General features: G+C 40.3%; 1 protein-coding gene across 1 annotated transcript; it reads right to left on the bottom strand.

Moving 5' to 3' along the window:
* Positions 1-359: 359 nt before the first annotated feature.
* rph3aa (rabphilin 3A homolog (mouse), a) lies at positions 360-11,020 on the bottom strand. Its single transcript, XM_079582820.1, has 15 exons — positions 10,896-11,020; positions 10,410-10,539; positions 10,003-10,083; positions 8,183-8,345; positions 7,446-7,631; positions 6,316-6,513; positions 5,837-5,916; positions 5,697-5,771; positions 2,586-2,695; positions 2,383-2,509; positions 2,258-2,314; positions 1,743-1,894; positions 1,556-1,637; positions 1,382-1,478; positions 360-1,304 (listed from the first exon to the last, which is right to left on the bottom strand). The coding sequence occupies exons 1-15, from the start codon at positions 11,012-11,014 to the stop codon at positions 1,171-1,173; spliced, it is 1,791 nt and encodes a 596-aa protein (XP_079438946.1). The 5' UTR covers positions 11,015-11,020; the 3' UTR covers positions 360-1,170.
* Positions 11,021-11,252: the final 232 nt, after the last annotated feature.

Raw genomic sequence — 11,252 nt, 5'->3', positions numbered from 1 at the left:
AGGGAAAAAATTCATTGAGATTTACATTCTCTTTTACAAGTGTGACCTGGAAAAAGGATCCACCTGAGCTCAGTTTTGAGTGTCATAGCAAAGGGTGTGAATACTTGCGCACATTCAATATTTTTATTTTTAATCAGTTTGTAAAACATTTAAAAAAAAACTTTTTTTAATAAGGTATTGTGTGTGTGATTGATGAGGGGGAAAAAACAAATTCGATCAATGTTGGAATGAGGCTGTAACAACAAAATGGGAAAAGTGTAGCGGTGTGAAAACTTGCCGAATGCACTGTAAATATCAAGCCAACAAAGCAGTGTTTTGCAGTGCTTTAGGTCTTTGTTGAATAGCAAAAAAATAGTTGAACAGGTCCATAAACTTTCACCTAGTTGGAGAAAAGACCATTTTTATCACTAAAAAGTCAAAGTTCACAGTGTTGGCAGCTGCGTGTTGGTCTGTAATGATTGGTCTAAACCTCGCCTGATGGAGACAAAGTTTGTGCCATGTCTCAATACAAATCATCACGTACTCCATGTGTTTATTAATAGATCTGAGGTACATCATGGGAAATGTCACACACCCATTTTCACTCAACGTGAGTGTGTATTAAATTAATAAATAACACAATATTAGAATTTATAACACACATAAATGAGTTCCATTCTATATTATGATATATATCATGCAGTTGCATGTTGAGCGCACACATGCACAAGGATCAATGATCATCAACCCTGTAAACCTCTGTAACAAAATCCATCTTGTCACATTGAACATAAAATTAACAGACATACACATAAAGTAAATAAAAAAAGTTGAATGAATGATGCAAGCACTACATGTTGTCATATCAGCTGATACTAACACAGACATGATCTTAAGCGACAGAATCAACACAGGGAATGAGTTCAGAGGGAATTCCCTTGATTGATCTGAGTTGAAGCATATTCCTCACAAACGCATAACACCAAGCCAGAGCCAGATAAGGATCAGTAGGTATACTGCATGGTCATTTACAGCCTAGTACATCAATCTCTGTTTTATAGTTTGGATGTTAAATATTGTTAACACGTTGCTTCAGAACTCATTGCAGCCATATAAGCCTGAGGATTGCCCTATATCTGTCACATTTCAGGAAAAGGCAGAAAACAATAAACTGCATTTGGAGAAGATTTCTCAATCCTCGAACTGAACTGAGCTGTCATTGGTCAGCACATGCCAGCGCTCAAACTTCTTATCTTTGTTCTTCAGGCATTCATACCAGTGCTTCAGACATTCCCCTTTTGCCTGGATACCCAGCTGACACCCCCCTGTGTCAAGAAAAACATATATGGTTATGAAGACGACAAGATCGTACAATAACTAGACAAGGCTGCAACAAACTTACCAATGAAATCATTGGATTTTCCCATGTCATAGTCCCACACTGAGATGTCAAGAATTTTTTTGGCTAGTTCCCCATGTTTTATATCATAGTAAAATTCCTACAGAACAATGAGCTTGGAGTCCATCAAGAGTTAAAAACAAAAGAGTAAAATAGTAACACTTTTATGGAACTGACCTCATTGAACTCTGGATTCAAAGATTTCTTTTTGGTTTGGGTTTTGTTTTTCGCTTTCTTTCCCATATCAGGCTTAAGGCAACTACAACACCCAAGAGATGCAAAGATCACATACTTGGCTCATTAAGTAGCTGAGATTAGATGTTAAATATGTAATAATATTAAATAAACAATTGTAAATACATACACTTTGACAAATGGATCAGAGTAACCATTGGTGTCCATAGCTGCCAGGTGAGCACAGCGGATCACACCGACAACCAGGCAGCTCTTCTGACTGTTGTACATTAATGACACCAGGATGCGACCTCTCTCCTCTGATTCATCACGTTCATTCAACTGAAGAGATTAAGGAAAAATATCAGTAACAATTATCTAGAAAGACAGATGCTTCAGGTTACTTGATGAGAGTGGGGGCCAACTCAAGAAAAAAAGGAATTACAGGAACTGACATTACAGATTATACACAATTAGATGTGCTTTTATTTCCTGTATGCTTAAAAGTCGTTGTCGTCTTGGAGGTGATTTTGGAGTTGTTATATTTGAGTATGCCCCTGTAGCCCAGTTATCGAAGGAATAACACAGATTACTTTATATTGTAGAAAAATTTCATTTCTTCAGTGTTGTCCCATGAAAAGATATTATGGAATATTTGCAGGAATGTTAGGGGTATACTTCCTTCTCAAGATACAGTATACTTACATCCTCTTCATACAGAGCCATTCCCCGAGAAGAGCCTCCACCGACCGCCTTCTTCACCTAAACACAGTCAATTGCATGAGCAGGTATTTGGGGGATAAAGGTAGGCCACACCAAAACTGAATTACCGGTATTGCTCTCTCTAAACAAACATTGAAGTGTTTCTTTTGGTTAAACTTGAGTTTCTTCAGTGCTATACGTGTTTCACCAATGAATTCGTTGTGTCCAAATGTGTCTTCGTCATTCACTGAAAGCCTATTGTGGTCACAAGAAAAGGTTACTTGGTTATTAAATAAATTGAAGTAAAACTATTACAAATCTTTTTTTTTACCGAAGGGTTTTGCGTGACATTTCCTCGTCAGTAATCCCATGATAGACCAAGGTCTCATTCCACACTGGATTCAAAGTGGTCTTTAATGTCTTGGTGCGGAGCTTGTTGGACTAAGGACAAAATCAAAGTACAGTTTTAAAACAATAAATATAGCCACAAAACTGCGTTTACCAGCCCTCGCTGACCTCCCAGCCCATGCTAAATGCCAGAAGAATGAGAGATGGAATTTTTAGAAATGTTTTTGTTTATTTTATAAAGTCAGAAGTTAACAGAAGTTTAGAAGATCGCTATACCTTTAAACAGTTTGGGAAAGCCCAGACGACGATGTTATGACCTTGGAAGCACAAGTCTGGTTCATCCTTGGGTGATATTTCAAGACACCTGAAGGTGCCACTTTCACTCGTTCAAACAATGATGGAAATGTCAAGCCATCATACAGAAAGAAGGCGGGTTCTGTGTCGAAGAGCTGAATGTGCTGTGTGTGAAATGTGAATATCAACCCAAGAACAAATGTAAAAGACCTGGTGAAGATGCTGAACCTGGAAAGAGTTTGTCATTATCCAGAGTGAAACCAGTCCTGTACCGACATGGGCTGAGAGGGAACTCTGCCAGGAAGAAGCTCTTACACTAAATTAAACATGAAAAAGAGACACATCCTGTGTTCTGACAAAAAAAAAAAAAATCACCATGTTTGGAGGAAAAAGGCAGAATCTTACAGCCTGAGGACACCATCCCAACTGTATAATACGAGGGGCAGCATCATGCTGTGGGGTTGTTTTGCTGCGGGAGGGACTGGTGCACTTCACAAAATAGATGACATCATGAAGAAAGAACACTATGTGGAAATATTTGAGCAGCATCTCAAGACATCAGCCAGGAAGTTAAAGCTTGGGCGCAGATGAGTCTTTCAAATGGACAATTCCCAAAGCAAACTGCCAATACCGGTTACAAAGTGGCTTAAGGATAACAGTGAGCACGGGGGCTCCCCAAGGCTGTGTGCTGAGCCCCCTCCTGTTCACTCTGCTGACACGTGACTGCACTCCAAAGTACGACTCAAACCTGTTCATCAAGTTTGCAAACGACACAACAATGGTGGGCTTCATCAGCAACAGAGACGAGTCAAACTACAGGAGTGAGGTGAGCAGTCTGGCCATGTGGTGCAGACAGAACAATCTCTCTCTAAATGTGGATGACAAAAGAGACTGTTGTGGACTTTCGAAGAGCGCGGGTCCAGCATGCTCCTCTAACAATCAACGGTGCTGCAGTGGAGAGGGTCACCAGCACTAAGTTCCTGGGTGTGCACATCACAGAGAAGCTCTCCTGGACCATGCACACTACATCACTGGTCATGAAATGTAATCAGTGTCTCTACTTTCTCCGCAAGTTGAGAAGATTCAGAGCCTCCGTTATGTGCAACTTCGACAGACTATAGAGAGCATACTGACCAGCAGAGCAGCGGAAAGGATCTACGGAGCCCCTCTCCCCTCCATTAAGAACATGTACTCCTCCCGTTTCAAAGCCTTCAGAATCACCAGGGACCCTAAGCACCCATCACACAGTGTCTTCAAGGTAATGCTTTCAGAAAGGAGACTGAGTAGAGAAAAGTTTGTATGAATTTGGGTGGCACTCTGTGCAGTCTTCAGCTTCATACCTGGTAAGTGGCCTGGACAGACTCCCATGGCGATGTTATGTGACCCCTCCCCATGTATTTCCTCCTGTACCAGACTGGAATATGTTCCATTACTGCGGAAGCAGTGGGTTGTGGTGTTACAGGGTAGTGGTGGGTTTTGCACGCACTGGTGTTTTGATCACGTTTTTATGGCATGGGGTTTGCCCCGCACTCTTTACTAGCGCTAGACATTACATGGACAGTGTTAACCTCACAGTGTGAGAAGTAGTTTGTCCTGCAAAATCTTAATAACATGCGTGAAGCTGTGAGCGAAGTTAATGTAAGAGGAAATCGAGCAAAGGGAATACAGCAAGCGTCCGTTGAAGTCAGTGCTGCTTGCAGCACGCGCCTCAGCTGACCCTTTTATTTTTCCTAAGTTTTCCTCAGGCGACCGGCGGAAAAAAAAAATATATATAGACAGAAAAAGTGCAAGGCGTTGAATAATGTGATTTCAACATTATACCATTAGGAGAAAATAGGGAGTTTTGGTCATCGCTACGGCAACACTGTGAAAAAATGGCATATGTGTGATTTACTTTTTTTGAGCGGAACGACCAAATGGAATCTTATTTGAAAAACCTTTTTTTTTTTACTGGCCATCTGAAAATGTGCAAAATCCTGTAGGGGGCGCTATCTCGATTGGAATTTTTGGGAAAATTGGAATTTTCCCAAATGAAAGCGTTTAGGACTGGAACTTTAATAATCCCTCCAAAATTAGCTTGTTCCAATGAACGCCCTAGGAAGAGATCAATTTTGTACGACGTGAAGAAAATGCCGCATTCCTGCTTTGCAGAGTATCCTTCAAAATGTCTGACAACCAGTATGGCGTACGGCGTAGCTTTAATTATGGCTGTATTATTTGTGTATTATTTGTGTATTATTTGGCCATGGGAAAATGTATAGTCGGTAGCCAATTAATCGGTAACAGCGCCAGTGTATCAAAAAAAGGTATCCGAATTAAATAAACGGGTATCAGTAAAAAGTTGCTCTGCATTTAGGAGACAAAGGGCACAATTGCTTGCTTTGGGCAGGGCAGTCAGCGAGCGCCGATAATTGCCGCTTTTGGCTATATTTTCAAATGTTATTAATGTAACTGGTTGCCGATAGATAATCGGCAAATATCTAAAAAGTCCAGGGGCAGCCAGGTGGAACAAGCAAGTGCAATGAAAACAATTTGAGAATTATTATAGGAAACATTAGGCTGATCCATTCTCCTCACGATGGAATGGATTAGAAGCACAAAAATTAGTGATGTGTATAATAGGTATTTGGAGATCAAGTCATAGAAGCTCGAATCACAAGAAGGAATACTGAATAGATGCTCAGATGGATGCTGAGGATAGGGCTGCCATGCCAAAGAGACTGCCTAATATAGAGCTAAATGGAGGCAGGAGAACAACGGCAGATACAGTATAAACATATATAATAATGTATGTTTTTACCTTACTTGCTCCTGGCAAGAGATGTAACTTTACATAGGGGTCAGCGAGGCCATTTGAATCCATTGGTTTCAAACCCTGTTTCATAAATTAAAAAATTAGTAACTTTCACACATCATTTTATACTGCTTACTGCACACTACCTTAGCTTTGATGATAAAACATTGCAATGAGTGGCTTTCCTGTTCATACAGAAGGCTGAACTCCAGTGATCCCAAAGTGGCTGCAAAACAAAGCACAACACAGCACATCTGAGGAGGAAATATGTCTTTGAATTCTCATGAGAGATTTTTTTACATCTTACAGGGATAACAACATATTTTACGTGTATCTCTTTAGTGACAGCTGTCATTAACAAATAGTGGGTGTGCGGCGTATGCAGTTTGATGATAATAGTTTGGTGATTATAACGACGGTAACAGTAGCAGTAGCTGTAACAAAAGCAGCAGTAAGTCAGTAATAGGTTATCAGCTGATAATGTGGCCGTGCTATTGCTATTCAGACAGCAGCAGTTGGTTGAGACAGCCTTTGTTGCTATAATGGTAATTTTGCATATATATTTTACCCCTTTACAAGGAGAACACTTTCATTTCCCATGCATCATAGCAATAATGTTACTCACTGGAATCGTCCGAGTCATACTCGTTGTCATCATCCTGTGTCGTCTCTGCAGAAGGCTTCTGTGCAGGGGGGATGTTGGCCACGGGTGTAAGTTGGGATGCAGGAGTGTAGGATGAGATGGAGCCGGCCACTGTCTGCGGTGTTTTTTCCACGACAACTGACACTACATTTTCCCTCTGTGACCATTTGTTTACCAAATCTGTAACAGAACAAGAAGTATTTCAATACCTGGAAGAAGATCTAAGCTGGAAGTTTGGGCATCTCTGCTGAGACTGCTGCCCCCGCGACCCGGCCCCGGATAAAGCGGAAGAAAATGGATGGATGGATGGATGGAACTGACACTACGTTTTCCCTCTGTGACCATTTGTTTACCAAATCTGTAACACAACAAGAAGTATTTCAATACCTGGAAGAAGATCTAAGCTGGAACTACAACATCAATGTTCATATAAAAAGTAAAGAGTAAGACTTTTCACTGTTTCACTGAACCTAACTGTCTTTCTCTTGGATTAACCTCTGAATGTCCAAGACGGCATTCATGGGCAGCAAGGTAGAGAAGAGGTTAGCGCTGGTGCCTCACAGCAAGAAGGTCCCGGGTTTGATTCCAACCTGGACGGGACCTTTCTGTCTGGAGTTTGCATGTTCTGCATAGGTTTCCTTCAGCTACTCCAGTTTCATTCATCAATTAAGTATCTGTCTCTGTTTTTATTTCACACATTTACAAATGTATAGATTATTTAAAATCTTATTTGGAAGTCTAAACTTATTTGTACATTAAATATTTTTAATCGTGCATTTGATCTAATTTTATACACTGTATTTATAATGTGAAATAATGTGTTTAGATATTTGATTAGTATTAAGAGCAATGAAAAGTAAGAAAGTTGTTGGTTCAAAATCCCAACCACGCCCAATTCTAAGAAAAAGTGTTACTTCAAATGTATCTACTATGAGAATGTCATTTTTTTTTTTTTTTAACAACAACTAGAAGTAGCCCCATGTCCACCTGCTGCCATGAGAATGTTATTGTTACAATCTAATTTCCATCTGCTGACATCATCCTTTTCACATTTGTATTGTGTTGGTGCTGTTTCAGGCTGCAGCTGGTTGTTGGACAGTGTATCTACATACCTGAGCTGTGGGGAGCCTGTTGAGCATTAGCCCGCGGAGGTTTGGAGGCTAATGCATGTCCCTCTATCTTCATTACCGCCGCTGGACAGGTCTGACCCTCATTATTGCTGTCAACTGTTGTTCTTCCTGTCTGCTCCCATTGTTCTGATCCAGAGGACTGTGTGGTCAGTGGCTCAGCACCAGACTCTGCATGGAGAGACACAATAGACCCACAATAATGCAGCTTCCAGCTCTCACATCGCCTGCTTTCCGAAACACACGGGGGAAATTAACATTTTGAAATGTGTCATTGTCATCAATAGAAAGAGTGCAACTTCATTTCAAAATATAGTCAGCTGCCAATTTCCACAAACCAATACTTATTAGATACTTACAGACTGTTTGAAAATAACTTTTTGTCAATGCGGAAAACAGCACACAATCATTGAGAGATGAGAGTTTCCAAAAACCATAAGAATCTCTGGTTTGCTGTGTCAGTTTGTGTCACTGTCAAACATTATATGAAAATAAAAGACATGATTTTGGTTCCCAGATTGGCATTGAGCAACAACAAACAATGACAGGCATTTGCTGTAGTTTGGCAGCGCCCACAACAATGAAACTTTTGACATTCGCGTGTTATGTGTGATCGGGTGCAGTGAAGCATGGACGACATGTTTTTGAATGTCTGTGTGACAGTGTGTCAAGCTCTGCTGAAGCATCTTCACGTTGACTAAATGATGAAAGAAGTGCATTACTTGGTTGTTGATGATAAGCGGTCTGTTCCTGTGGTCTGTGGTCGTCAGCTGGAGCCGAGTTGGACTCAGACATGGACTCTCGTTGTTTGGACAGAGGGAGGGGGCTTGGGAGAGGATGCTGTTCTCTACCTTTGAAGAACCAAGCACCTGAGCGTTTCTGCACCTAGAAGACAATAACAAGGATATCTGACATACCCTCCTGATATACAGTTGTGCTCAAAAGTTTATATAACCGGGCAGAATTTTAAATTTTTCAGAGAATATGAATATGATAACACAAAACGTTGTTTTCACTCATAGTTAGTGGTTGTGTGAAGCCATTTCTGGTCAAACAACTGAGCTTACTCTTTTCAAATCATAATGAAAAAAGAAACCACCAAAATCACCCTGATCAAAAGTTTACATACCCCAGTTCTTTGTTTCAGAAATGTTGAGGCTTGTCTCTGTGCTGTTTGGCATATTGTAAGCGGATATTTTGTGGGATTTGTGAAGTTATGACTTTCCTCTGGCGACTTGGCCATTCAGCCCATTTTTCCTCAAGTGCCTCCTTATTGTGCGTCTTGAAACAGCTACAAATATTTTTCTTTCTCGCCCTGTATTTCAGCTGAAGCTACCTGTTTTTTCTTTACCTCCACAATTTTCCTGCCAGTTGTTACTGAATTTTTTTAATTGGTCGACCTGTCTGGTTTGGTTTCTACAAAATCCCGCATCATACACTTCTTAATTAGAGTTTGAACACAGCTGATTAATACTCGCAGTACCTTGGACATCTTTTTCATAACCCTTACATTTTATACAGTTCATGCAGATCCTGTGACAATTCTTTTGCTTTCCTTAAGACTCAGAAACCAGAAACACCAGTGCAGCTCTGGATGAAAGATACAAGTGTCTGTCAGGAGCCCAAAAACTCACTGACCTTTTATGCACACAATAATTACAAACAATGTCACAGGTGAAGTGACCTTTAGTAACCATTAGACTCTGTTTGTGTCAACTTGTGTGTTTATTATCAGGCCAAGATCACCAGGGTATGTAAACTTTTCATCGGGGTCATTTCAGTTTCTTTTTTCATTATGATTTAAAAAGAGTAAACTCAGTTGTTTGACCATAAATGGCTTCACACGACCACTAACTATGTGTGGAAAAACCCTTTTTGTGTTGTTATTCATATTCTCTGAAAAACAGTAAAAATCTAAAATTCTGCCAGGGTATGTAAACTTTTGAGCACAACTGTAAGTGCACACACTTCTCAGCTTTTAGGGAATCAGCATTTTACTAATTTAAATCATAAATACATGACTACCACTTTACCAAAACATGATATTGATATTTTTTTTATTTTATATCATCTTAGGTCTTCATCTTAACCAGTGGCTCAACCTTTCCCACCAAGTACCATCTCAGTAAAAATTTGACCTTTCAGGTGCCACCGAACTTAGATCAAGATAAAATCAGTCCAATCATAAATTGGACTAAACTACGTCTAAACTGGGTATAAATCACATCTAAACCAGAAAAACACCCAACTTAAATCAATTTCTAAAGCATAATTGAAATTATCTTAAAATGAATAAAGTTGAATTTTGCAGACCACTCTGAGTACCACCTGAAGAAGCACCAGGAGTTCATGCACCGCAGTTTTAGAACCACTGATCTAAGCCAACTTTATAAATAAGGGAAGACAATGAGAGCTATCAACGCAAAGATCGTTTTCCAGATAAATGAGCAGTGAAATGCGACACAGCAAATGAAACTCAACACTCAAAATGTTTTCATTCAGAAAATAATAGCACCATTGTGAAACGGGGTATTTTTCTTACCTCTTTGTGCTCAGTGCAGATTCGACACAACCACATTGAGCTTGGGCTGTTGTTGTATATTCCACATTTACTACACATGTGCTGGAAAAAGAGAAAAATGAATGGATAAGTACAAATCACTGCACGTTTTATATGATAATGCACATTGTGAGAATATTTCTAGAATACTGTATATTATTTTTAATTTATATAATCTTTACACCTGACAAAATAATACCCTTGACCTTGTTACACACTACAATGTAGCGACTACTTAGACAGAAGGGGAAACATAAGACCTGAAAGAGTCTGTCAGAAGAAGTTCACTGATGGTTGGCTTGGCATGTGATTGTACCTCTATAGAAACCTCGACATGTGGAGCTCACTGTATGTGCTGTAATGAGCATGTGTTGGGACTGCACACCTACTTTGTTGCAGTGCACACAGAGGACGGCTGTGACTCCCTGTGGTCCGAATGCTGCTCCACACATGAGGCAGTGCAACTGGCCATCCCCACACGCCGTCTTCTTAATGTTATCAAGCCGGGTGGACAGACGCCTGCCAAATACAGGCTGATCATTATAAGTCCTGACACATGTCTGGACTCACAAGTGGTGTGTGGTAAAGAAAAAAGGCAGTTATGTTCAAAGTGAGATGGTGACAAAGTAGTACAGGCTGGAATATATATTATAGTTATATTGTGTAATCACATGAATTAATGAGTAAGTAATCCATCCACAAATCAGACTGCTCATGTCCAGCAGAAATCCAAAGGTCAGCATCAGGGAGGTCATTCTGTGTAAAACGTGTAGCAAATAAACTTATTGAACCTTTTCTGATTCCTGAGGATTGTTTTGTGATGCAGTCCTGTGTTTTACTGTTATGATAGGGCTCTTCAGTTTATGTTATCTTACTCAATCCTCTGTTGCTCCATGGCCTCCATCATGGCAGCGCGGGCCAACACACTGTTGATGATCTCCTTTTCCTCATCAGTGAGGTCTGTCCCCGGGGGCCCGGCAGACATACTCATCATCTTCAAAACCTGAGCCAAAACACAGGCCACACACAGAGTGAGAGACAGATGCAAAAATCCTGCCATCTCCAGTAACAGGTCAAGCACAGTGGGATTCTAACATTTGGAGACATCAGCCACTGCCATAAACAGAAAACAGCATTACTGCAATTATGTAAAGCTATGGGAAAATACATAATGCAGTGATGAGGATGGAAAACGCGATAAATAAAAGATGATCATGGAGTTCCCATGGAGG

The sequence above is a fragment of the Gobius niger genome (assembly GCF_951799975.1).
Source record: "Gobius niger genome assembly, chromosome: 2".
NCBI classification, from domain to species: Eukaryota; Metazoa; Chordata; class Actinopteri; order Gobiiformes; family Gobiidae; genus Gobius; species Gobius niger.
The sequence above is the reverse complement of the archived record's forward strand: the minus strand, read 5'-3'. Positions and strand labels throughout refer to the sequence as shown.